Source organism: Papaver somniferum, unplaced genomic scaffold (genome assembly GCF_003573695.1).
Source record: "Papaver somniferum cultivar HN1 unplaced genomic scaffold, ASM357369v1 unplaced-scaffold_21, whole genome shotgun sequence".
Lineage (NCBI taxonomy): Eukaryota > Viridiplantae > Streptophyta > Magnoliopsida > Ranunculales > Papaveraceae > Papaver > Papaver somniferum.
Window position 1 is genome coordinate 8,241,819 of NW_020631041.1, and position 26,732 is coordinate 8,268,550.

At 38.5% G+C, this 26,732-nt stretch overlaps 2 protein-coding genes and 1 pseudogene across 2 annotated transcripts; 1 reads left to right on the forward strand and 2 right to left on the reverse strand.

Annotated features, from left to right (window-relative positions):
• Positions 1 to 12,838: 12,838 nt before the first annotated feature.
• On the reverse strand, positions 12,839 to 16,605 carry LOC113340038 (dipeptidyl aminopeptidase 4-like). Its single transcript, XM_026585251.1, has 6 exons — positions 16,447 to 16,605; positions 15,861 to 16,342; positions 15,217 to 15,411; positions 14,961 to 14,990; positions 13,761 to 14,861; positions 12,839 to 13,605 (listed from the first exon to the last, which is right to left on the reverse strand). The coding sequence occupies exons 2-6, from the start codon at positions 16,296 to 16,298 to the stop codon at positions 13,054 to 13,056; spliced, it is 2,316 nt and encodes a 771-aa protein (XP_026441036.1). The 5' UTR covers positions 16,299 to 16,342; positions 16,447 to 16,605; the 3' UTR covers positions 12,839 to 13,053.
• A 357-nt stretch (positions 16,606 to 16,962) lies between these two features.
• On the forward strand, positions 16,963 to 20,518 carry LOC113339992 (MLO-like protein 13). The gene is made up of 14 exons (XM_026585206.1): positions 16,963 to 17,392; positions 17,489 to 17,546; positions 17,631 to 17,863; positions 18,198 to 18,314; positions 18,408 to 18,453; positions 18,559 to 18,659; positions 18,790 to 18,864; positions 18,977 to 19,065; positions 19,171 to 19,220; positions 19,303 to 19,343; positions 19,443 to 19,652; positions 19,734 to 19,801; positions 19,882 to 19,942; positions 20,050 to 20,518. The coding sequence occupies exons 1-14, from the start codon at positions 17,267 to 17,269 to the stop codon at positions 20,296 to 20,298; spliced, it is 1,524 nt and encodes a 507-aa protein (XP_026440991.1). The 5' UTR covers positions 16,963 to 17,266; the 3' UTR covers positions 20,299 to 20,518.
• LOC113339541 lies at positions 19,354 to 25,406 on the reverse strand (annotated as a pseudogene).
• Positions 25,407 to 26,732: the final 1,326 nt, after the last annotated feature.

Below are 26,732 nucleotides of genomic sequence, written 5' to 3' on the forward strand. Positions count from 1 at the left end.
TTGTCGCACACGATCAGATGTGATGACGAATTGAAGGATGTCAGCCTAATCATGAATAAAGTGTGAATAATTGTGCGAAGTTTATAAGGTCTGAGAAAATAACCAATGTACGTGTGCGATAATATCACACAAGGATTCCGAAAATAAAGGATCTCTTAGCTGTCATCCATTATGTAATATCATATATATGTAGTTGGTCTATAGAGAGGGGGGTTCGAGAGAGTGACTTTAGTCAAGAAATTAGGAGAGAGAAAGATTGTAAAGTGAGAAAGAATAAACCTGAATTTCCCATTACCTTGTAATTGTTTTTGTGATTTTAATAAATAAAAAGATGATTTACTTTGAGGCTGGTTAATTACTAATAGATTCTTGTGTTCGTGTGGTTGTGAGATTTCTTGCAACTACACCATGACTAAACTACCACGATGTATTCTACTCTCCATCTCTTTAGACTATATATAAACGGAAACACTTCTACTTGGATTATCATGCATGCACACTAGAAACTCTCGTCTCATCCTTTTCCTAACATCTCCTTTGTTGGGAAAATTGGCACCCCGAGTGCAGCGGAAATCAAAATCACAAAGGGCGATAGGTGATTTGAACCAAACATGGGAGAAATAATAAGAGAGACAGAAGATAAACAAACACTACTACAACACAAGATATACGTTGTTTACCTTTACAGGCTACATCCACGGCCGACGCCACCAGAAAAACTTTCATTAAATCAAAGACCATTACATGCTCTTTTCGCAACCCATGACAAGACCCAAATAGTTAACAAGATATACCCGAGAACACCATCGAAGAAACCATAGAAACCAATTCTCTAACCATTCCTCGGACCAGTCTCATGTCTTCTCTTCTACACCGTCTTCACAGCTGCTACTAACATAGGAGAAACATGGAGATACTAGAAACTAGGTTTAGGAAAAAGCCTCAAACCCTAAATACTAGAATACCAAAATCCTCTCTTTATAAGTTTTTCTATCACACCGATATTGACCTTCACGGTAGCACACGATCCCCCAACCTAAGCACAAGATTTTACCACTCTTCTAGGTTGGATTATTTATAAACCTACAATTCTAGTCATATATAGAGAAACTAACTTGGACTTTAAGAAAATCTTACCTTGTAAACAAGTTTTTCTAACTTGGCCCCAAAATTCCTAAACTTTAGGAATAATCTTTCCAAAAGATATAGATTGACTTTTGGTCAAATTCACCACCGATCCTTAGTATCGAGAATGTCTCTCGCATAATTTTCATTCCTTGTTTTGTGTTTTTTTCTTCAGTGATGCTTGCCGACGTACCATCCACTGCAGACCAGTGTAGTATTTTTTTGATGGATCATTGGGGTTAGGTACTCGAAAGTTAAGTGTTGATTAATCGTTGGGCCATTGTCATTCAGCCGATGATGACCTCGGTGAAAAAGTAGTTTCAACATGATGAAATTATTCAATCTAGCTAACTTGGTCCGAGTATTTTAATGTTAAGGTGTTGAACCGAGTATATTAATTTTAAAGTGTAATGTTTGGCATAGTACTCAGAATCTAACATTCTATCAAAATGACCCGATGTTGAAATCATATAATCATCATTAAAAGTGGGTGTTTGTTGTTCCTCTACTCCCTCTAGCTGCAGTCATGTTAGATAAGATTTGAATTATCTTTCCATCTCTCCCTAGCTTGAGATTAAAATGAGCATCGGCAGTTACATCGTAAGCGGCATAAACCAGTGTGTCAATAGGCTTTAAACTTATACTCATTCATTTGTATACCCCAAAAATCATCATTCTCATGTCGTGGTGATTCTATCGTTTCCATGGAACTCTAAGCTTGTTCCAGCATCCTTGTTGTCCTTTTCTACTGCATCCATTGACATATCCCAGGGAAGGTTGTTCGGGCTTTTTTCTTAGATCTTCCAGTGAAGAAAATTATGGAGTAAACAATTTAGAAAAGCCCCTCTTCACTTTTCTTACACAATCTATTATCAGGATAGTGATCAATCGTCCAACTATTTTGACACTATCTTCAATCCAATACCTGAAGATTTGCATGGAATGAGGGTTTTGCTGCACACTCACCTGGATGACATGCAGTGGGATTGGAGCAAAAATGTTTAACGCACCGTCTACTGTGGGATGATATAACCACTGGGGATTTGAGTGCTGACCTGACTGGACTGGTTCTAACAGCACTAAAAAGTTGAGACAGAAAGAGCTGAGCCCACACTATGCCCAAAGCCCTAAAGTCCAAAATCATATATCTAGGTTTAGTTATAGTTATATAAAAAAAATGCACCAGTTTCATTTCCATGAAACCCTACCTAGGAGAAATAAGAAAATAAGAGAAGAAAATGTTGAGGCTGCCAGAAGAGATTCAGGTAGATATTTTTCTAAGATTACCTTTGAAATCTATTCAAAGTTGTAGGTGTGTGTGCAAACATTTCCGCAGACTACTTTATAACCCTAAATTTATTAAGCATCACCTCAACCATAACAAGAAAACCCCTGGGTCATGATTATATCTTCCACATGCTTAGGCATTAAGTGTCGTTCAATAGATTATGCTTCAACCGTATCATCATCATCGTCATCAACTGTTACATGTGATGGAGCTATTACAATGGATACTTGCGCTTCTATCCAGCGTCACTGGGGCTCGAATTTTCAACTAGTGGGCTCTTGTAACGGTTTGATTTGCATAACCAAATTTGGTGGTGCGAGATTTTGTATTTGGAATCCTTCAACTGGTGAACATAACGTATTGAATAATTTATTCAAATTGTCTTTTAGCATCTTACGTTATATGGTTTTGGTTACGACCGCTACCTTGACGATTACAAATTGATAAGAATTGTGCCAGATGATCAAGATTGTGGCTATTCTCAAGTTGATGTCCGTACATGAAGAGGATTAAATTCGAGGGAAATCCAAACCAAGAAGCGATACTTGTTTCTTCCTCCGAGCCCAGATAACTTGTACCAGTTAAAACTACGTCGAGGTAACTTGTCCGTCTGCCTTCTGAATGGAGCTTTTCATTGGCTAGGCTTTATAGAAGCAATGAGTTCCAGGGTTATAGTCTCTTTTGATATCAGCACCGAGAGATTTGTGGATTTCGTACATCCCGAAGAAGTTAATCAGGGAACAAACTCATTTGAACATCTGGGGCTACTGGAAGACCGTCTGAGTCTGATTGTTTGTAATTGCTGGGCTTATATAGACTTCCCGATTCATGTATGGTCAATGCAAGAATATGGAGTGAGAGAATCCTGGACTAAACTATTCACTTTTATACCTTCCTGCAGCGTCAGTATTTTTTCCTTGAAGCTGCTTTGGTCTTTTGCAAACGGCAAGGTTTTAATAGAACGTGGCTATGATGGAAAACTTTTATATGACCCCAAGAATGATTCAACCAAATCTTTGTATATACCTGGAGTTTATATGGGATGGAGTCATCCAGTGAGTTATGTGGAGAGTCTAGCATCTCCTTAATCGGGTACGCTCGCAGGGAAAAGAAGCGAAAGTGAAGTCAGGAAGTAAGTAGAAGTACTACACCATGTCATTTATGTTATTCGCTTTATTGTTATTTTTTTTAACTCTCCGCATGTTATTGTTTTTAGTTTCTCTTGGACTTCTCCTAGTGTTCAGTAGTTGTCAATTTAAAAACATCAGGCATGTTGAGCATGTGATGCACCGTTAGCCTCATTAGCCGCAAATTTTCCAGATGACTACTTTCGGTATGCTGCGAAAGAAATGACACTTGGAATATTTAGTTCAAGGATCAACTTCTAGCTGGTCTCCAAGAAGAACCTGGTTGTATCATGACATTTGATTTTGTTGGACTCATCTGCTACATAAATGCAATTTTGGGGCTCTTAATTCTTTTTATGCTGAGAACAAATGTACTCTAATGACCAACTAATATACAAAAACGTACTCTTAATTCTGTCTAGAGAGCGAGAAACTGTATAGAGATAATACAAGTGAACAGAGATGAGAAATGCATGACTAACCCAATATACAAAAATAGTTAAATCATACACCGAACGATCTTAAGATTCCCCTAAACCCTAAATTAGATTTTAAGCCAGCATTTAACAAATGAGATTGTCTATTCCATGTTACATGAGAATCTAATGGAGTCAAATAAAGATTGGTCTGTTAAATTAGATTGGTCTGTTAGAATCACACATTATTAACAAAATGAAATTGAGAATCGACTACAAAAAAAATTAGGTTTATAATCAAAAACACTTGCATTGCATGGCCAACCTAATTACAATCTCCTTCTCACCTTTACCATGACTAAACTACGCACCACTGTTTTACTTTTTATCTCTTTATAGTATATATATATATATATATATATGTAAACAAAAAGACTGCTACTTTTAATTATCACCATATCCCAGTTTTCTTATCTCAAGTAAAATCTCCATCGCCTTCAAAACAAAAACAAAATATTTCGTATTATCCCTTTCATTATGTTTCATATATATATATATATATATATATGAAAAAGACTGCTATATATATATATATATATATATATGTAAACAAAAAGACTGCTACTTTTAATTATCACCATATCCCAGTTTTCTTATCTCAAGTAAAATCTCCATCGCCTTCAAAACAAAAACAAAATATTTCGTATTATCCCTTTCATTATGTTTCATAGAAGTTCCTTAGCACCAGCAGGTAACAACTTCATGGCATAGCATGCAGTTCCGTAAACACCAACAGGTAACAGTTTCATGGCTGCTAAATGGGGAACCAGTTTACTTGGTGGTGTACCAATATTAATCTTATGCAGATATTTCTACACTCCCAAGGAAACTTGTTACATATCCCCATTTCTTTAGTAATGCTAGCCGTCGACAATTCACTAATAATCCACAATATCGTGATTTCAAGGCCAGTGGTAACTTTTTTGATGGATCACTGGGTTAGGTTTTGGATGAATCATTTACCAATACCTAACCCTAGTGATCCATCTTACAGGTTAAACACTAATGAGCCCTCCAATTACAAGTGTAATATCATAGGCAAACCAAAGTTTAATAATGTTCGGAGGAGTCTTTTTCCTCGGCCAGTTAATGTGGTCTAAACTAGCTAAATTAGTTTTTTTCTTGGCAGTCCTATAAATGATTAAGGCACCACCTAGGCACGAAAGACCTATGGTTTTAGTTTGTTTGGTGGGCCCGTTTGTTTTGTTTTATCTCCAAACCCTACTTTCACTACATATAAGAATAAGATTAGACACACAAAAGAAAGCGGCGTAAATCACTAGGATGAAAGACATGAACATCCCATTGTTGGGAGAACCCAATTCTTTTTCTTCATCTTCTTATTTCCGATCTAGGATTCTTTCTTTCCTTCTGTTTCTTTCGGTATTCACTGTTGTTATCGCACTGATCTTCATCAACAACAACTTTGAGATTTCCTATAATAATATGAAGTATGAAGCAAATTGGGCATTACGAACATACAACGAAATGAGTAACACAAGCTTGATACTGGATCATGTTGTGAGTGCGAAATTACTCAAAAAATCTTTTGATATGATACTGATTTTAGTAGCTTATGACAAGAATGAAGCTCCTCCTGGTCGCACATATAAGGTTGATATGTCTCTGGTTTGGAATGGTCTAAGTGTTCCTCCATCGGTATATGTCAGATCTTTTAAGCAATCTTGTTTTTATTTCTTGTTTTGCTAGTGTTGTTGAATCTGTGATGTTTGGATATATCAGTTTTGTATCTGCTGGGTCTGATTAACCCCGTTGTTGCACTTGTTCATGAATGTTAACAAATCGGGACCGTTTTTATGACTCTTGGTTTGCCTGCGTGTTTAAAACAATTCAATTGCAGCCAGCGACAACCATCTCATGCTTTCCATTCAAGGCATAAGTCACCCTTCTACATTTAAAATACGCGTTTTACACCGAGTTTCCTTTTTATAGACTAAGCTATTTGCTACTTTTGTTTAAAAGCTTTCCATGCCGGAAACATTAATAGGTACGGACAGATACACATGACAGAGGGATAACTTGCATTATTGAGCATTTATCAAAATGTCGAAAATAAAAAATTACTCGCTGCTTCCAATTTTACTTCATAGTTTTTGAAGTTTTTCAGTTTTACGCATATTTCTACCCACTGTGCTTGTAATTTCTTCGGAAAAACACCTTGTATTTTACACCTTAAAATAAAATGTTTAAAATTCTGTACCAATGTCAAAAAGAAAGAAAGAAAGAAAAACTGACTTTGAAGTTAGAAATGCTTACGTGTGGAAGAATTTTGTTGCTTTTTTTTTTGTGGGCTTTTCACTTTATGTCTGTTGTATTCGTCTGCACACGGTTTATGTGCATTTTAATCTATTCTGTTTGATTGATCAAAAAAAAAGAATTACATAAAAACAAACAATCACATCAACCTCAGGGTGTTTGGGTTCATGAGCAGAACAAAGTTAGCCACATGCCTTCTTGATGCCACACTTAGCACTTTACAAAGCGAAGGTCCGGTCTAGATTCTCCTTAAGTGTGTAAACTCAGTTGTACTCTCAGTCAAAAATAAAGCTTATTTTACGTGAGATAATTATTTTAGATAAAGATAAATATTTGATGAATCGGTAAAAAGACGAATGATTCGGTTACCTGTTTCTCTCGCTAGTCAACAATATTGGTGTCTAATCACCCAACATTTTGCAGATTATGCTGATCTAATTTAGTTTCTTCTATTCGAGGTTTTTTTGAAACAGGTATTTTACATCCAGAAATAAATAAAACTTTTCTATTCTTAACCCCTAAAAGTAGACACCCTAAAAATCCTAATGGTTTTAGACCAATAGAGCTTTGCAACACCTGATATAAAATTATAGCTAAAACTTTATCAAATAGAATGAAACTTCTCCTCAATTCCTTCATTTCCCCATTTCAAGCTGCTTTCTTAACTAAAAGGCAAATCTCTGACAATATTATTATTGCTCAAGAGATAATACATTCCTTTAAAAAAAAGACTAAGCATGCTGGAATGGGTATTAAGATTGACATGTCAAAAGCTTTTGACAGAATTGATTGGAGTTTCTTAATGTCCTCTATGAAAACATTTGGTTTTGATGATAACTTTTGCAATCTCATCTTCCAATGTATTTCTACTTCTTCCATTGATGTATTACTTATTGAAAGTCCAGGGGAATACTTTAGGCCTTCCAGGGGACTCAGGCAAGGAGATCCCCTGTCTCCATACTTATTCATCATTTGTATGGAGATCTTTTCTAGAATTTTGTTAGCAGGGGAAGAGAAAAAACTTATTAATGGTGTTAAAATCACTCCTAAAAACAGTCACATTTCTCATCTTTTCTTTGCAGATGATTGCTTGTTATTTATTAGAGATGACTTAAAAGAATGTCATAACATCTTGTCTCAAAACTGATTTTTCATGATGTTCATCATCAAACTCACAATAATCCAATCTTCTTCTTAGAAACCTAACTCTAAGTCAAGGGGAAGGATTAATGAGTAAATAATCAATCATAAAACTCAAAGTTTGTCCAAAATCAAAAGTCTAAAGATGATGGGAAATATTTCCTAGAATGGGAAGATATGCTCAATCGTCATGATTTGGTTTTTTCCCAAATAGAGATATAACGTGCGGGAGGAGGTATTTTTCTCAAAAAAATAGACAAATAAAACACCTATTCTCCATCATTAACACCTCATGCAAGTACGAAATGTTTTGACATTTTCCCATGTCTCCAAAATGTACTAAAAAGTCTTCTTGTGCAAAAGTTGTCTAGCATGAACTCTGACTTAGTAATTGCATGTGACCTGCAAACTTAGGGCCCCATTTTTCTGGAAGAATAGACAAATTAAGCATTATTGCATATATCGCAGGAAAGGTGATGGTGACGAGACGATCTACTCGTGCGAGCCAAGGTGAAACTGGTGGAACCCACCACGAAGGTCTAGACGATATGGAGCTAGGCGAGACGATGCACAATGGTGCACTTACTGGAGAGGGACAACCCGATAATCCATATCGGGAGAGGTTAACCGATAACTCCAGCTCCGACAAAGAGGGGAACCCCTTCGCCGGACAAGATGATATCCATCTAACTCAATCAGGAGAGTTGAATGATTTTCCAAGGAAAACGATGAACTATGAGACAGAGAAGGACGAACCTTCTAACCATGGTAATACCACTGAGACCATCGCAGCCATCCTCAAAGCGCAGGAGGCGCAGGATGAGAGAACGAAAAAACTAGAAAGACGTAACAAGAGGTTAGAACGGAGAAACCGCAGGCTAAAACGCAAGGCGAAGAAGAAGATTCCACTCGCTACCATAGAGGAGACCCTCGAGGAGGAGAATCCTTTTGAGTACTTGCAAGATGACGAGCGACTCAATATCCCTGACACCTCAAACGAGGAAACAGCGGATCTCTTTCCTAAAGGAAGCAGAGGCATCCTAGGCAAGGAGGATAGCCCATCCGAGGGATCATACGATGTTGATCCAAAGCATAGGCGAGAAAGTAATAGAAACGACCAGGCCAAATGCGTAGTTGAGAACCTCACTACCACTAACCCCAAACGAGGAGAGACCTCGAAGTCAACTCGTTCTAAGATTGTATCGTACACCGAACAATCGGATGTGGACTCAGGGCGATCTCGATATCGCCGTCGAGAAATCTCTTTCTCACCCGAGAGAGCACAGGGAAGAAAGAAGAAGGCTGAAACAAGGCACATGGACGATCAGTTACAGGCCCGAATCTGCCACCTAGATGCTATGTGCAGAGAGGCCACAGGAAAACAAGAAAGCATGAAGTTGGCAGAGATAATGCAGGAGGCAGGACAATCCCCTTTGCCGAGAACCTATTAACACAACCATTTCCAAGGAAATGTTCCCTCCCGACGTTCACAACCCCATTCACTAGAATCGGGGACGTAATTGAACATCTTAGAACTTATCGCATGACACTAACCCAGTGGTATCGGTACGATGTGGTGTTGTGTAAGTTTTTCCCAGCTAGTCTAAGAGACGAGGCCCTGATGTGGTTCAATAATTTGACAAAAGGATCTGTTAGATCATTCGCTCACCTATCCGAGTTGTTCTTAGAAACATACATTCACAATAGCATAGTCAAGCCTGAACCAGAGGACCAAATGAGTCACTTCGATCTCTGGTAATACGTTGGAGAAAACTATGTTCTAATATCGGAAGAGTCCCAGAGGCCTACCCGATCTTGGGCTTCAAAACTAGTCTGAGAAAGACAGACCCTATATTAGTCCGCATGTATGAAACCATGCCAAAGAATCTGGGAAAGTTAAGAGAAATCCAGGAGGACTATATGGCTCTTGAAGAACCGCAAGACGGTACCTAAGATAAACTGGTAAAGAGAACCAGTAGGGGAGAAAATGTGGTAGAACCACAGAACCCCAAGTGACATCCCAAAGAGCAGAGAGACCCAACAATGGGTCAATTTAGTTCGATAAACATCAGAGTGGAGGATGGAAAGGGCGAGACCAATCCCAACAAATTAAAAGAAAGGAAAATTTGTGGACCCAGTCTACACAAAACTAAACACCCCCATATCCGAGATCCTTAAGAAGATCGACGGGCAATACAAAATCACTTACCCATGGAACAGAGGTCAACAGCCCGAGCGGGTCAAAAATAGAACTGACTTCTGTGAGTTCTATAATTCCATGGCCACACGACAGACTCGTGCAGAGACTTGAAAAAGATGGTACATGATCTGATCGACGAAGGAAAACTCCAGGAGTACATCGACCGACCATCGATCCAACCATCCACTGGGGCACCCATACATCGTGTGGAGATCCCTCGTGAGGCCCAGTATTTAGGATGCAATATGATATCGCACTCAGCTACCATTACTCCCACGTATGAAGGAAATATTAAAGGACGAATCCATAAACGAAACTTCGAAGGTGACCAAGTCTTCAGTGTAGAAAGATAGCCTCCTATTGAGGAGTAGATGAAATTTCCTATCAGCTTTTCAGCCTCAGAGGCACCTGATGGAGGTAGGAACCACAATGACCCACTAGTGGTCACGATAGCCATCGCACTTTCCGAACACGAAGGCGAGGGTGAAAGATATAAGGCATTACCATGGGCCATTCCTAAGATCCTAATCGATGGAGGAAGCTCTGTCGAAATCTTATTTTATGAAACATTCAAACAGATGGGTCTTAGAGACGACTGCCTAATACCCTGAAGCGACCCGCCCAAGGGGCGAGGTGACATTGGAGATTCGAGCATGAAAGATCCTCACCTTAACCACTTTCTGAGTAGTGGACGTGCTTTCACCCTACACATCTATCGTCGGGCGATCCTGGGTCCATGGGATCAAGGGAGTTTCCTCTACTTACCATCAGAGGCTAAGGTTTCCCACGCCTGATTGAGTTGCAGAAATCATCGGAGACTCTGATGAAGCAAAATATTGTTACAACATGGACGTACAGAACGGTGAAAACAAGGTAAATGTACCCAAAAAAACAAAGAAAAGGGGGAAGAGCCAGGAAAGTGTCAGTGTCTACATGACAGACACGGCTGAAACTACAAGTTTGGAGGATGCATCCACCTCGGCCTCTAGGCCATCCGCAAAGCCTTGCTTGGATTTTCTGTGGAAGACCCCAACTTGGAAGCCACTAGACTTGACATTCCATGATTTTTCCACACTTGGAATAGTTTGGATTCCACCATAAGACTTGCTCTAAGTATCATCTAATTTATTTAATTTTAATATATAATTTTTTTTGTAACGTTATTTTAGTCCTTCATTTTTGTAGTGTACTTTCTTTATTTTTTAACCAAAAGTTACATGAAACTGATAAAATAATGGTAAAACCGAAACAAATGGTAAAACCGGACCCAACGATAAAACTAAAAACGAAACCGCTGTGACACAATATTTGGTTTCGGAAAAACAAGAACCAGGAGTAATGGTTTTGGTTTTTGTTTTTGTTTGAGTAAAAACCATACCGAAACCGACTATATACACCCCTAAATATCCGATATCCGATAGCTTATTCCAACATAATTGGATTGGGATTTTTTGATTCCGTCAGATGGTATCGGATATCGGATTTCCGATATGTCTTGACCTTAACCTTATCGAATTGGCAAATCCGACGGAATTTAATTCGTTCACACCCTAACAAGATACAATAGGGATCGTATCATGTAAAACCAAGTTAAGATTTTAATTGGTGTAAGGATACAATGTGATTTAAGTTATTTTAGTAACGAATCAGAGGTCAGAGTTAGTCCACGGCCCTATCCTAATAAAATAAAAAACAACACGATCTTTTTACAAAATATCTTCAAAGTACTTGCATTTCCAGATTAAATTTGGAAAAATAGGCTACAATGCCAAAGAAAACATGCTATACCTTTTTTGTTAGAGCAAATCCTATGGGTAGTGTCATTTGAAAGAGTGCACTAGCAATTTGAGCAAATTAGAGTCTCCAATGGGTAGGCTTCGACCCACTTTTCATTCAAATCCTTCCATACACTCGTTCAGATGGACGAGTGGTTGGGAGTCTAACACTAGACGGGGGACTGTCCCCCGTCTAAGTTTGTTTTTTTTTTGCTTTTTTTGTTGGACGGGGGACTATCCCCTCTATATTGATTCTTACTATCTTACGGGGACTGTCCCCCGAGTATGATTAAATTCCATTTTTTAAACAACAAGTTTTCTCTCCATTTATTATTATATTATTAAATTTTGAAAAAAAACTACAAACGGGGGATGATTACCCGTATAGTATTTTCCTTTCATTTTGCCCGCAGCGGCTTCACTCTTTCATATGAACTGGTAGTCCTTCATTTCACCGAGTTAGTCTCCAAATGGAGACTACCATAGGAAATGCTCTTAGAAAGGCTAGTAATCTATCTTAACAGTTGGCAAAGTCTGTCTCAATAGTTGGCAAGAGCCAAATAAGGGGTCTAGCTGCGACTACTACCATAAGTTGTACAATGTACACCTTATATAGTTAAGTGGTACACTAATTGTAGTGTAGGTAGCTGAAGTTAAGAGTTACCTGCAGACTCTAGTTGTTTTACTTTTTGTTACATGTCAAACTCCAATGTTTCATTTAAAGACAAGACGAAGCCCCACCCCGCAGTGGCTTTAACAAAATCCAATTTCCAAAATGGAAAAATGATAAAGTGAGGTCTACAAGCATCATCCTGCGTTTGAATTTCCACAAAATATTTCCTTAACGCCTAACCATTTGGCGTTTCTGGTATTTTTGGGATGCCAAATGGTTTGGCATCCTGTGTTGATTCTATTTCACATTCAACAAAACCGATGAACACTATCTGAAATTACCACTTTTGGCAACGTTTTTCAACTGTAAAGTTGAATCTAGGATGCCATTAGACTAAGCAAAGTAAAAATAATCTTGTATGCATGCATGTACAGGTAGTGCTGGAAGTTTAATGTTGCTTTCACCTAACCCTCTTAATGCAGCAGCAAATAAATTTCCGCTATCTGCGACTCTCTTGTCCGACATTAGGGAAGTATGATGTGGCAAAATAATATGAGGAGCTTCACATTGGGTTATGTGGTTACTGGGAGGCGTAGTAAATACACACAGCCAACTATTTTTGCCAAAGAAGCATATGATTATAAGCTTACTCTGGTAGCTCACGACAAGAATGGGAGTCCACGTTGTAGATATCCAACTATTGAAGTTGATATGGCTATGTTTAGGTATGATAGGGGACAAAAGCAGGAGGTAAAACTCAGATCATTCAAACAAGTTTAATTTAGCTTGCTTTTCATGAATATCATTGCATCAAATATCTGTAAAACGAATGCGCTTAATTCGATTTTCAGAAAGTGGAACTTTGTGTCATGCTCTTTTTCTACACCGTTAACATCATTCTGTTGTCTCTGGAATGCATTTATACAACTTAAAAAAGACCAAAGTAAAGAAGAAAACGACTGAGAAGGGTTTCCTGTCTACCTTTGCGCAGCAACAGCTGATCGAAACACCAAACAGAACCTATAAAATGCTTCAAAAATTCTTCTGTATGAACTCCCAGATTCTCTGTTCCATGTAAATCCGGTCTTTAAGACCACGTGGCATATGGCGTTCATCAGGAAACAATAATATCTCGTAAGGTTTTCGAGCTGCCACCAATGCATTGACAAGCCTTGCTGTGTGGCGGAAATGAACGTTCTCATCGATCATTCCATGAACAAGTAATAATCTTCCTCTCATTTTATGAATATGGTGCATCACCGAACTGTGGTCATACGAATCCGGATTTTCTGAAGGCAAACCCATGTATTTCTCAGTGTAAAATGTATCATACCCGTCCCATGATGTTACAGGTGCCCCTGACACTGCAAAGAAGAAAGTTTCTGGGTATCTTGCTAATGTCATAGCTGACATGTATCCACCATAGCTCCATCCATACAACCCAATCCGACCTCTTTTTGAATAACCTTGTTTTATCAGCCATTCCACTCCGGCCAATTGATCTTCAGTATCTATGCTTCCCATCTTGTGTTTCAGAGCACTCTCAAACTTCATTCCACGTCGAGCCGATCCTCTATTATCCAACTGCATATACCAAAAATATGTTAAACTAACGATACCTCAAACAAACTATAATGAATACTGTTCTGCGATCTCAGTGAAAAGACCTGGTAACAACAAAAATTTGCACCATTACAAGAAAATAAGAACGGCCATTGAATCAATATCAAGATACTGACCTTCCAAACTAAGACACCTTTGTTTCGCAGGTATTGAGCTCTCATGTCGACTGTATTAATCCACGAGTCACTTACTAGTTGAACGCCAGGACCACCATAGACACTGATACAAGTATTGTATGGAGGAGGTCCAAATATTTCTGGATCAGGCTTGTATATGGCTCCATATAAGGTCGTTCCATCATTTGCTTGTATTTCAACAATCTCTGGTGGTGAAAGTCGAAGCTTTTTGAATTTCATCATAACAGTGGAGGGCTCCTCATATAGAGGCATCGTTAAACTTCCATCGTGCAATGAACGAATGAATACTCTAGGTGGAGTTCCCAGAGAGTCGTGAACATCAACAAACCTCTGCATTTGATGATCAAGCACCACAAAATGTTTTCCTTTCTCAAGTGTTAATCTCTTTGGGGCCTGTAATGGTTGGTTCCAATCGGGAAATAGGCTTGTGCTGTACAAGTTAGATTCCGTGGCACCATCGAGAGTTCCCGTAAAATAAACAAGCCCTGAAATTTCATTTACACCAGCTATTTGCTCAACCATCCAATCACCTTCAGTCAAAGGACCCATGCAAACTCCATCTTCATCGTGAAGATAAAGATGTCGAAACCCTGTTTTCTCACTGGCCCAGATAAATCCGCCAGAATATCTATTTACTCCCTTGTCCAGAGGTGTGAAGCAGTCATGTAGATTTATCCATGCGTCCTGTTCTTCAACAAGTAGAACATGTCTTTGACCCGTTTTGATATTAAACTTGAGGAGTTTTAGCAGAGTTTGCTTTCTATTCAAAACCTGAACGGCGAGAGAATTTCCAGGCATCCAATTAACTCTAGCTAGATATTCTTCATCGTTATTATCTCCACAGAGAAGGTCCATCCAGGTAACAGGATCCCCAGAAGCAGAAACCACAGCAACACGGACTTGGACGTTTGCTGCTCCTGCAAAGGGATAAGCATGATCTTCTTGGGCATCTAACCCAACAGAGCTTTTTCCCTGATGCATGATTCTGAAAGCAGGTATCTTAGACGAATCTACTTGTGTAAATGCTATGTATTTGCTATCAGATGACCACCAAAATCCATTCTTCCGATCCATTTCTTCCTGAAGTCAGAAGGTACAAACCACAAGTGAATAGATTAGAGAGGATAGAGCAAACAAATTATGTATCTAAGACAAAAGTATTGAACATCAATGGCTTACTTGGGCAATATATTCAGCAAGTCCGTGTGTCTGAAACGGAAAGAGAATAATCATTAGACTCAAGAAAACCAATTATCTAACTACCACTCATAACTTAGATGGCAAGTTTGATTAAGACATATGATCCTTCAATGAAGCGTACATTGTAATAGATGAGACAAACACCTGTTGAAAAGAAGTTTTTTCAAGAAAAAAGAAATATACGAAGAGACAAGAGAAGCAGGGGAGGCAGGGGAGATAAAATATGAGCACTCACCACACAATTTACGCCAGCACCAGCCGTCAATGGCTTAACTTCACCATCTGCCAAATCCAAGACATGCAACTCACCATCACTTACATAAGCAAGCATGGTTCCATCTGGAGAAAGATGAGGATCAATGATTGGCGAGGCAGGTGTGCACTCAAGCTTAAGATCCGGTTTGGAACATGATAGGCCTTGAAAATAAATCTGTCCAACGAAAACCCAAAGTTAAACAACCAAACCAACTTCACCTAGTAAAGTCTTTGCTGCAAAGCATCATATCGGGCATTCACTAAAATATGGACGTCACGCTGACTAAAGAAAGCCCTACACACTATTTTAGTTGCACTACTTCTGCACAGAGGCACAGACCGATAAAATAAACTGAGAGAACAACCAAGAGGGACCTAAGCACGTCAACTGCACAGGGAAAGCAACAACTCCCTCAGTTGCTTCCAGTCCATTTGCTCATCCTATAGACTGTTTTCAAGAAAAGTAACTAACAATGCAGATCGATTTCAACAATGCTGGTACGTGGTGGTGACAATTGTGCCTGCCCGAATCACCACCACCGCCACTCAGGACCACTCTACTAATAAATCGTAACAAAAACAATAGCAAATAAAATACGCAATTGAGATAGAGAAAGAACTAACCCCAGCAGGCAAAGGCACCATAACCGTCTTCTCCTCTGAACAACCCTTCACCCATTCGTAACGAGTAACACCCAATCCACGTTCCCTCAACCGTTCTCGTCTCAATTTCTCTTCAGGCGATATATTATTCTCATCTAAACCACCATCAGGTGGACTAAACAAAAGCTCTTGTTTACATGTTTCGAGATCAAAACCAAATAGCTTTCTATTCAAATTACTCTCTGGACTATATAAATAAGTAATCATACTATCATCTGGACTAAAACATATCGACGATGGCGCTACGTAACCCGGTAACGGGTTTTGCACGATTTCTTCAACAGGGAAAACACTGCCATTGTCATTGAACATTGGGGTTTGTTGGGTTGAAATGTCAGTTGGAGACATATCTGGTTTAACTCGTTTCAAATTCTTAGGTTGTTTCTCAACTGATTGCATTAAAACGTGTAAAGTTTCAATCTTTGATCTCAATAATCAAAACCCTACATAGCAAACACAAATTCAATCATAAAAATCAAAACTTTAGAGTGAATTGAAACCCTAGAAACTCATGATTTTGAGCTGAAAACAATGAAGAAATCGTTACCTGATTGACCCAATTGAAGATCCAAGATCGTTGCTTTCTCCCTGGGAATTGACGATCTGTGAGAAGTCTTCTGTGGGGGTGAGAGGAAATTTTTGAAAACCTAAAGAATAATAATTTTTTCAGAGAATTTTTTAAGAATCTTAAAAGGTTAAATATTTGATTTTGTTTTTCTGATTATATGATGATTAGGATTTAACACGTGTCGATATATGAAGGGTTTGATACTTGATTGAGACATTCCATAAGTACTTTCCTTGGTCACAAAGGTCCTAAAAAAACACGTGTATAAAGAAGTTGGTGCCTGGTGGTGGTGGCTGGGGAAGAGGAGCGGTTGTGTAGTGGTGTTGGCCGTGCTATATTATCCAAAAACAAAAGCCCACATAAATTTTCTTTATCCCTAAACAGTGAATGTCATGATCAACAGGGAGGCAGTTCTGGGCGAATGGCGCAATACCCCAATTTATCCTTGTGATCTCGGCTGCGCCCCTGGTGGGTCACACACTGGTTAACATTTTCATACTGCATTGCCAACCTTTTGATGGACTGAGTCACTGAGACATGAAAATCTTTGAAAAACAATGAGACCAAAATACAAATAAGAATACAAAATTGTGCTTTCCTTGATAACTTAGTTTTTATGTTTGGATCCCTTTACACTTCATTCCATTTCATGTTTCTCCTCTTTGGTATCTTCCTTTCTTTTCTTGTCATTACTTTTCACTTCTTGTCTTCTTCAATTCATTCCCATCCATGGACAATAAGCTAATTGTTCCACAAATCTGTAAGCAAGGGTGTCAGTCGAACATTTACCAGCAGAAGAATGGCAACGTCTCCGACTTCAGAGGCATCCTTAGAGTTTACACCAACATGGGTAGTTGCACTTGTCTGTCTAATCATTGTTTTCATTTCTCTCGTTGTTGAACGGTTACTGCACCACATAGGAAAGGTATGTGAGCACAACTGCAACATGTTATCATGAAAATTCATTAAAAAAACGATATAGATTCTGTTCATGTTCATGAGATATTGAATTCGTTTTCAGTGCTTGAAGCGTAAAGATCAGGATGCATTATTTGAGGCATTGCAGAAATTGAAAGAAGGTAAGCAGAGTTGCCAACTTGTATCGGTTTTCTAGCTACCTTTAAAAATTCCTTTCTGAAAAGTGATATGACTTCTGAATGCAGAGTTGATGCTTCTGGGGTTTATTTCCCTTCTACTGACCGTCAGCCAAGGACCGATAAGTGAAATTTGCATTCCTAAGAGTTTCTCAAATCATATGCTTCCATGCAAGAAGGAAGAGTCCGCTCCTAATCTTCTGGGTCACTATAACGGGGCGATTTCTCCATCAACTATGTGGAATGGAAGGCGGTTGCTGGCTACTGGTGGTGGTGCTGCTGCAGAGCACTGTTCAAAGCATGTAATCAATACAAAAACTTGCACCTCCGTGAAACCTAATTCATAGATCATATCCATTTTAGCTTCAACACTGGAAGACATCCATATCTATCACATGAAAAGTTTAGGGCCGAACATCGGACAAATTGCATTTGTGCAGTAAAATAAACAAACAAGAACTGTTTTTCATCCCATTCATGTATCAGCAGGATAGAGAGTAAACACTGTAGCAAAAGTAGTTCATTAAGCTAGATTGTCGGAATAAAACTTGTCATATTTAGTTTTTATCCATATATTACGGGCTTGAAACCACAATTAGTACTATAGGGATACTCATATGTATTCGCATGTATCAGGGTAAAGTTCCATTGCTATCGCTTGAAGCTTTACATCAGCTGCACATTTTTATATTTGTGCTGGCAGTTGTCCATGTCCTTTTCTGTGCAACTACCATGTTTCTCGGTGGATTGAAGGTAAGCCTAACAATACTCTTTGTATGTTTTTGAACGTTTTTAACTGATAAAATGAAAGTATACCGATTACTATATGCATTTCATCTGATGCAGATTCAACAATGGAAACAATGGGAAGATTCCATAAGGGAAGTGAAAGGTAATAAACATCTAAATCCCTCTATTTTTGTACGAACTCACCATTATTATCTATAATAGGACAGAACTTAAACAGCTTGGAAACTAATAAATTATCCATCTCCAGGTTCTCCAGCGGTGAAGAAAGAGCATGTTCACCGGCATATCCTATATTTTAGACAGCGTGCAAATGGATTTTGGAGAAAATCAGTTGTCATAAGCTGGATTGTGAGTTTCCAGACTAGGAATTCCACTTGATTGTAAAAATTTGCTACTGAGAAGTTCAGCTTAATACTTTCCTACAAGGCTTACTGATTCTAATATGCTGACACCATTTTTCCTTTCTGCTCATTCTTAGATGTCGTTTTTCAAGCAATTTCTAGGTTCTGTTACAAAGTCAGACTACGTCGCAATGAGACAAGGATTTATCATGGTAACCATACAAACAAAAGAAGATGATCTTGTTGTACACATACAACTTTTTCCCATTTTCTGATGTTGTTGGGGATATGTACAACCTAAACGTTCTCTGCTTTTCAACGCAGTGTCATTGTCCATCAAATCCTGATTACAATTTTCATAAATATATGCTGCGAACTCTAGAATATGATTTCAAAAAGGTCGTTGGCATAAGGTAACTGTAAAACTGAATCAATCTATATACAACATGAACTAGTACGTTTATAAGAATAAAAGTTATGTTTCTTACCTCATCATCGAAGTTCCACTTGATATGCAGTTGGTACTTATGGCTCTTTCTCGTGTTTTTCTTGCTGGTGAATGTGGAAGGTGTGTGGATGAATACAAACTTTAGCTTCAGATTACATTGCATATACAAATTCTTTAAATTCCCTTTTGGTTATTAATGCAGGATGGCACACGTACTTCTGGATGTCATTCTTACCATTGATTGTAAGTATTCCTTGGTTTTTCTCTTCCTTGCTGATTGCATCCTGAAATTTTGATAGACAAATAGAAACTAACTTACTGCTGTAACGGAACTCTTCGCAGCTCCTGCTTGTTGTTGGTGCAAAACTAGAACACATCATCACCCAATTAGCTGAAGATATCTCAAGCAATAAACCAATAGATAATGCAGCAGTCACAGTAAAGCCATCTGACAAACATTTTTGGTTCGGTCGTCCAGGCATTGTTTTTTACTTGATTCACTTCATACTGTTTCAGAATGCATTTGAGATCGCATTCTTCTTCTGGATCTGGGTCAGTATTCCAAACAAACTAAGTCTATAGATTTAACGATATTAACAAAATTGTTCTATTAACTTCCTTGTAATATTACAGACTACGTATGGATTTAATTCCTGCATCCTGGAGAGATTGGGATACGTCATCCCCCGACTTATCATAGGGTAAACCTTAGCAAACATAAGAATTACAGATTCGACAATCGTGATTTAACTATGCTGACATGCGTTTTCAATACATGCAGTGTGATTGTTCAAGTACTCTGCAGTTACAGCACTCTACCTTTATATGCAATTGTGACCCAGGTCAGTCTACAAGAGAACTGCTCCCCTTATATAAACTTTTTGTAAAACAAATTGATAACAAATATTGTGATTAATCATTCAATTTATTTTTCTTTGATTGAGTGAAGATGGGTAGCAGGTTCAAAGAAGGGATATTCGAGGATCATGTAAAAGCATCCTTGCAGTCTTGGCATGAAGGCACAATGAGGGGCAGGAGATCAAGTATCAAAAATCGTAGCACAATTGAGATGCAGAGGATGGACAGTGAAGCTTTTCAATGTGCTCACACTACAGAGTGCACACCAGCTACTCTAGAAGGAATTATAACCCAGATAACGGAGGTTCCAGATCGAAATCAGAACCAGTCGTCTGAATAATTTAATCTTTAATGTGTATATATATGTCATACAAACAATATACAATATAAAAGTAATGGATTCTACTGTGTGACCAAATCATGGGTGGAGATTGACGCTTTCCTCAGAATATTCCCAAGGAATATCTCTCAGGTGTGTGTGTTACAATGCAACCTTGTTTCTCAAGTTTGCCATTTTGGAACATATTGAAACAGGTTCTCATAAAGGACACACATGGACACAACAACACTTTGCAATTAAACTTGAAATATATTTGAAATTTAGTTTTATTAAGCTTGAGAAAATGGAAGAAGAAGAAGAAACATGGCTGCCTTCATCAATATAAGCCTGAATGCGGCCAGTTTATTTTCCTAGCAAAGAATGTATATAACACTAACCTAACTCTAATCATGTTTCCATGTACATAGTTTTTTTAGGTTGCCATGTAAGACACCCCCTACTAGTGTCTGACACTGACACTCGTACCTGTATATTTGTTCCACTCAGCTCTCATTTGGCTTTTCCAGCGTACGCTTTGATCCCCTTCTTCTGCATAAAAATAAGCTCGAATCACTATCTAGTTCACCATTATGACTTAAGCACCTATATATTATCATCTTAGAGTTACCTCTGGGAGGGGTTTCTGGAACCGAAGACAGCCTTCATCAACGAGTGTATATTCACGGACCGTTCACTCATGATCTTATCATGATAAATCTTGCTACCAATCTCACTGATTTGTTCTTCAACCTCTTCTAAGGGTTGATCCACATTAAGAGAGAGCTCCCCTTTCTTGATGACAGTCACACTGAAACCATTTGCTTTGGCGTCCCTAAATGCATCCTGCAGATATTTGACGACAATGTTCGAATTGCATCGTTAACTTGCTACGAAAGTTCAAGGATCCCCTTTTAGAGAAACCTTTTAATATAACTTATTGTAATCCTACTTCATGTGTTTTTTACTCTCTTCAAAATATGTAAGAACGAGTGAGATGATTCAGATAAACAGATTTATTTACCTTAGGAGGCCTTGCAACAACGAAAGCAGTCCCATTTCCAAGCATTTCCATATGAGCTTGTATGATGTAGCAAAAATTCTTTGAATCTTTAGGGTCTTCAAAAGCAATCACATGGTGCTGCTTAGGATCCAAATTGAGATCTTCAGCCATTTCCAACGTATAAAATCCTGCTTTCTGGACCCTATCCTCCTCTCTATATAGTTCAATGCACTGCAGATATAAAGATGAGATACAGCGATTAATAAATGGAATTAAAAAAGGCTCTAACTAAATTAGATCGGAAAAAATAAGAAAAAAACTCATAAAAACAGAACTGCTAGGTAACAAATAATGTCTTACGGTATGAGATACATACCAGCACATACGGAAGATCTAACCACCAAAGATAATCTTCTTCTTTTCCCTCTCCATATTCACGATACTTACTGATACAGCTTGTGGTCCAAAATACTCCATCTCTTTTTTAAGCTTGTCAAGCTTCTTTTCTATAGCTATTCTTCTCTTTTCCGGTATTTTTGTCATTAACTCAGCTGTTTCCTTAATTTCTTTCTCTGTAATCCAACGATCCAAATCCTTTCCCATGCCTTTCATAACAGCTTTAACCTCGGGATCAGTCTCTGCATTATAAGAGTCTAAAAAGCCTTGGGACCATCTCTTCGTATGCTGCCAATACTCCTTTCCTGATTTTTTGCCTGCTCTAATAGAACCATCACTGCTTTCTATGACAGTCTTCGAATTAAAGGAAGTCCCCTGCTGAGGATGTACCTTTCTTGGCTGGCGACTTGATTGATTTCTCAAAAGTGTCTTGAGTATCTTTATTCATGGCTGATGACATTCCCATGCTTTCAGATAAAAACTCCTTATTCTCTTGAACATAGTTATTGAGGAACTCGGGATTTTTATCAACTGGTGGACCTTTCCAGCGGTGTATGAATTTCTCCGGTGAATCATGCATGCTGATTCCATCTAAATAAAATGGAAGATACTATATTAGCAACATTTCTTTCGAGCATGCACAAATTTAGAAATAAAACTGAAAAATCAAGTCAATCAAGATACAATGTATAAAGTGTTCTGTTTTCAATTGCAATAACTAGTTTATGACAAAATACAAAGTTACCTGCTCCATAATCCAGATTTTCAACTCTTGAATGGATGTACTCATGGATTTTTGACAGTTCCGCGTTCTGCTTCTCAACTTTCTTCTCAAGACCCTCGAAGAATGCACGCTTATCATCAGCATCCATCATGTAAAACGGGTCATGGCCCATCAATTCGTTTTCTCGGACTTGAAACACAATTTCTCTAAGACTGTCGTCTTTCATCCAATCAAGTTCTCCATCATCTACATCAGACCCCAACTGACTTAACTCGGGAGTTAAATTTAATTCTTCTTGCACTTTCTCTCTCGCAACCATGTAGTTCTCTTTGAAACCAGCTCGAATCTTCTGAAGGACAGGGTCAAATTCTTGAAAGTTTTTCTCCATCCAACTCTCCTGCGCTACAGGCTGTGCATCTACTGAACTTTGGTAATTGTCCATATTTTCTCCAGATGTCCTGGGCCACCGAGTATCACCGGCCATTCCAAAGTTGTCTCTATCATCAGTATCTATAACCTTGATGTCATCACCATTGATTGGATTTTCTAACTCTGTATTCTCATTATCATCCAACTCGGTTGAGCTTGAAGCTATGTGCTGTGGAATAGGATCTTCATTGGCACTTACAACAGGTGTTGGATCCAAGGACTCCAAAGCTATGGAGGATTTCACAACTTTTGGTTCATTTAGCAGTGTATGGCTTTCCTCCTCATTCAATTGTTCATCTGCTGGAGATTCTATTACATCAGTACTTGATACCGGGCCTCCAAGATGATGGTCCTCAATTGTTTCCTCTAAGTTTAAGGTATCTTCACTAGTACTCGCGGTTGGCAATACAACTTCAGAAGCATCATCATGATGTTTTATACTTGAACCTGTTGTTATTCCAGAATCACCATCTTCTACAGCATTTCCTGGTAATGCTTCACTGAACTCAGCCTTTATCTTCAGAGATGCATCTCCAGAAACCGGCTTTGTGAATTCATTGATGTCCGTGGATCTCCTGGAGATTAAATCCTCCTCTTTCATTATCTTGTTGCCTTCCATATTGGTTACCTCCTCGTTCTCCTTCTTATCATTCATAAAGAATCGAGATCTTTCCCGCTGTTGTTGTATTGCCAGCTGCCGCTCACGCTCTTGCTTTCTAGCCTTTCTTTTTTTTCAAAAAATTCGACAAATTTTGATTTCGCAGCAACACTACCAGATGAATCAAGCAAGCCTGGTTTATCCCCTGATATCTTCTTGCCTTCCTTGTTAACCAACTCCTCATTCTCATCCTCATCATTTTCATCAACACCGAATTTCTCCTGCCGTTCAACCTCTCTAGCTTCACTAGCCATTTCTTTTATCTCCGTAACTTTATCATCAAAATCTCTGGATTTCGCAGCAACACTATCAGATAATTCAAGTGAGTCTGGTTCATCACCTGATATCTTCTTGCTTTCCTTATTAGCCAACTCCTCATCCTCGTCCTCATCATTTTCATCAACACCGAATTTTTCCTGCCTTTCAAACTCTCGAGCTTTTCTAGCCATTTCTTTTATCTCCATAACTTTACCATCAAAATCTCTAGATTTCGCAGCAACACTACTACTAGCTGATTCAAGTAAGGCCGGTTTATTATCAGTCTTTGCTTTCAAAATATTGTTCATGAGCTCTTGCTTATCCAATTTCGGCCTCTCAATCTCCATAACAACCGGTTCAGAAACACGCGCAGCAACAACTTCAACACTACCAATCTCCATCTTCTCCTCCGCCTCTCTTTCAGCTCTTGCTTTCATCTTCCTCCTCAACATTTCCTTCTCCTCCTCAGTCATCACCCCACCATTCCTGGATCCAAACACCTTCCCAATCCAATACAAAAACAAACAACCAAAAAGAAATGCAAAACCATTCGGAAACAACTTAATCGGCAGCGCACTAACTGGGCGAATCCCTTCACTAAACTGACCCTGAACAACAAATTTAGCAATACCACTATCCTTGGGCACCACATACTCAGCATTTTCAATCTCTTTCGCTACACATTGCGCCCGTGACATTTTCGAATTCACATCTAATAAATCCTTATCGAGTTTATCATCATCGTTCCTAGGCGATAATGGTTGAACACCAGTCCTCTTCAAAATCTCATCTTCATTAACACAAACACTTTTAATGTTTCCATTCAAATCAGTATATACAGTGAAAATTGGACCTGAACCATCACCCCAAACCTCAATTTCACTTAAAGATTTCACCTTTTCTTCTACATTAGACCTAACATTCAAATTAAAAAACCCTTCAATTAAATTCTGTGAATCACTTAAAGGTCTCACCTTTTGATGTGCTTGTTGTTCTGAAATCTTTTTCCTTAACTAATTCCTTCTTTTTCCCAATTTTGATGAGATTTTTAGGCTTTGATTGCTGCGGAAACAAAATGGGGTTTTGTGGAGTAATCTAGGGTTTGAGGTATGAGTTTTTAATGGAAAGGAGTGGAGAAGGAGAAACTGAGAGGTGGAGGAAAAAGGGGCTTTGGTAAAGATTGGATTTGGGGTTTCGGAATCTCCATTGGAGAGTAAAGATAGTTGCAGAAACGAAATCCTAAAACCCTACGGAGTATAGAGAGAGGAAAAGATAGTACCTGATGGCCCGAGGGACGACAATAATCTCCCCGGCAATGTTTTTCTTGGCAATGTAACCGAGACTATGATGGCCGAGCCATGGCTAGTTGTGCCTTAGGGCAATTCCTATGGCAATGGCCACATGAAAATTTTTGTTGAGCCAGGTGGATGGCTAAACTGGTTTTTCCACTATGGTAAAGCACTCGGTGGTTGATTATCAAGCACTCGAACTTCAGACACATGCTGGCGTTGTCAGAAAAAATGCAGGCGCTGAAAACCAAGACGCTGACATCGAAGACATCAACGTCGGCGTTAGACACAAAAAACACTAACGGTAGATTCTCTAACGCCCATATTTTCAACGGTATTATTTTCAAAACTATAAATTGCTTCAACTGAATTCATTTTCAGTCGCACCACTACTATTTCCTTCTTCTAAAACTCTTCTAAATCAAAATTTTTTAATAACAACATGAGCGGCATTTTAAAAAAAGCGGTCAATAGTGTAAAGAAGAGATCGAAGAAATGAACCGTGACCTGCCACAAGTGTATATTTTTCTCAAAATTGGGAACCAGAGTTTGCTTCGCCGAGTGTCGTTGTTGCTCCATCATTAGTCCAAGGTCATGTGTCGGGGCATTAAGATCGATCTGAGGATTATTTTAGAATGAGAGGTGGATTTCAGACTTAAAGGCTGTTTATGAAGTTTTACCCCCTCAAGTCCGAGAAATGGTTGACAGATATCCCTGGAGGGTGTTTTATAGTGTGAAGCCTAGAAGACACAGAATTCTAAAAACAGTGGTAGAACGGTGGTGGGCGACGACGCACACATTCCATTTTTTTGGATTTTGAAATTGGTAAGCTTGTTTAACTTCACTTAAATTATATTTTTTAAATAATTATTAAGTAATCAAAAGAATTAATCATAGTTGATATTATACTTGTAATAGGAATTACGCCCCTTGATTTGTATTTCATTTATGGGACCCCAAGTAGAATGGAAGAGCTGCCACCATTCAACCAAGACGAAAGAATATCAAATTAGTAAATGGTAAATGGGAGACGCTTTTTCCCTCGTTTATAATTCAGAAATACGTGAAGATTATAAACAATTGAAATAATGTGGGATTAAATGTTCAGTGCTGAAGTATTTCCTTCTCCAACCCAGAAACCCAGAACATGTAGATGACTATCCTGAACCCGAAAGGATGTTTATCTTATGGGTACTGGGTCAAACATTCTTTCCAAACTCAACTTTTGTTGCTCGTGTTGGTTGGCTTCAAGCGTTAGAAGATCTTGACAAATCACCAGATTACGACTAGGGATCTGCAATTTTAGCAGATTTGTATTTTGGGATGGATCAAGCGTCCATAGGCGGAGATGACTCCATTGGTTTATGGGGCATCATAGAGGTAAATATCAAAATTATTATTTTTAAATTTAAATAAATTTTATGAGCAAATGTAGATTAAGTCAAAATACTAAAATTATGGAGTAATTTGCAGTATTGGTGGTATACCTACTTTCGTGTTAGTAAACCAATCCTTAAAGACAATACCCATAGATTTCCAATGTTGGATATGTACATCTCGACCAACTTAGAGAAGGACACTGGCAGCGACGTCTTGGGTTCCAGTTTTATTCATAGGTTTCATCAGATGGCTCGGAGCCACAACAACGTCGTTGTTCACCCTTACATAGTTTTTCCCCAGTATGGTGCTAATGTTGGGCAA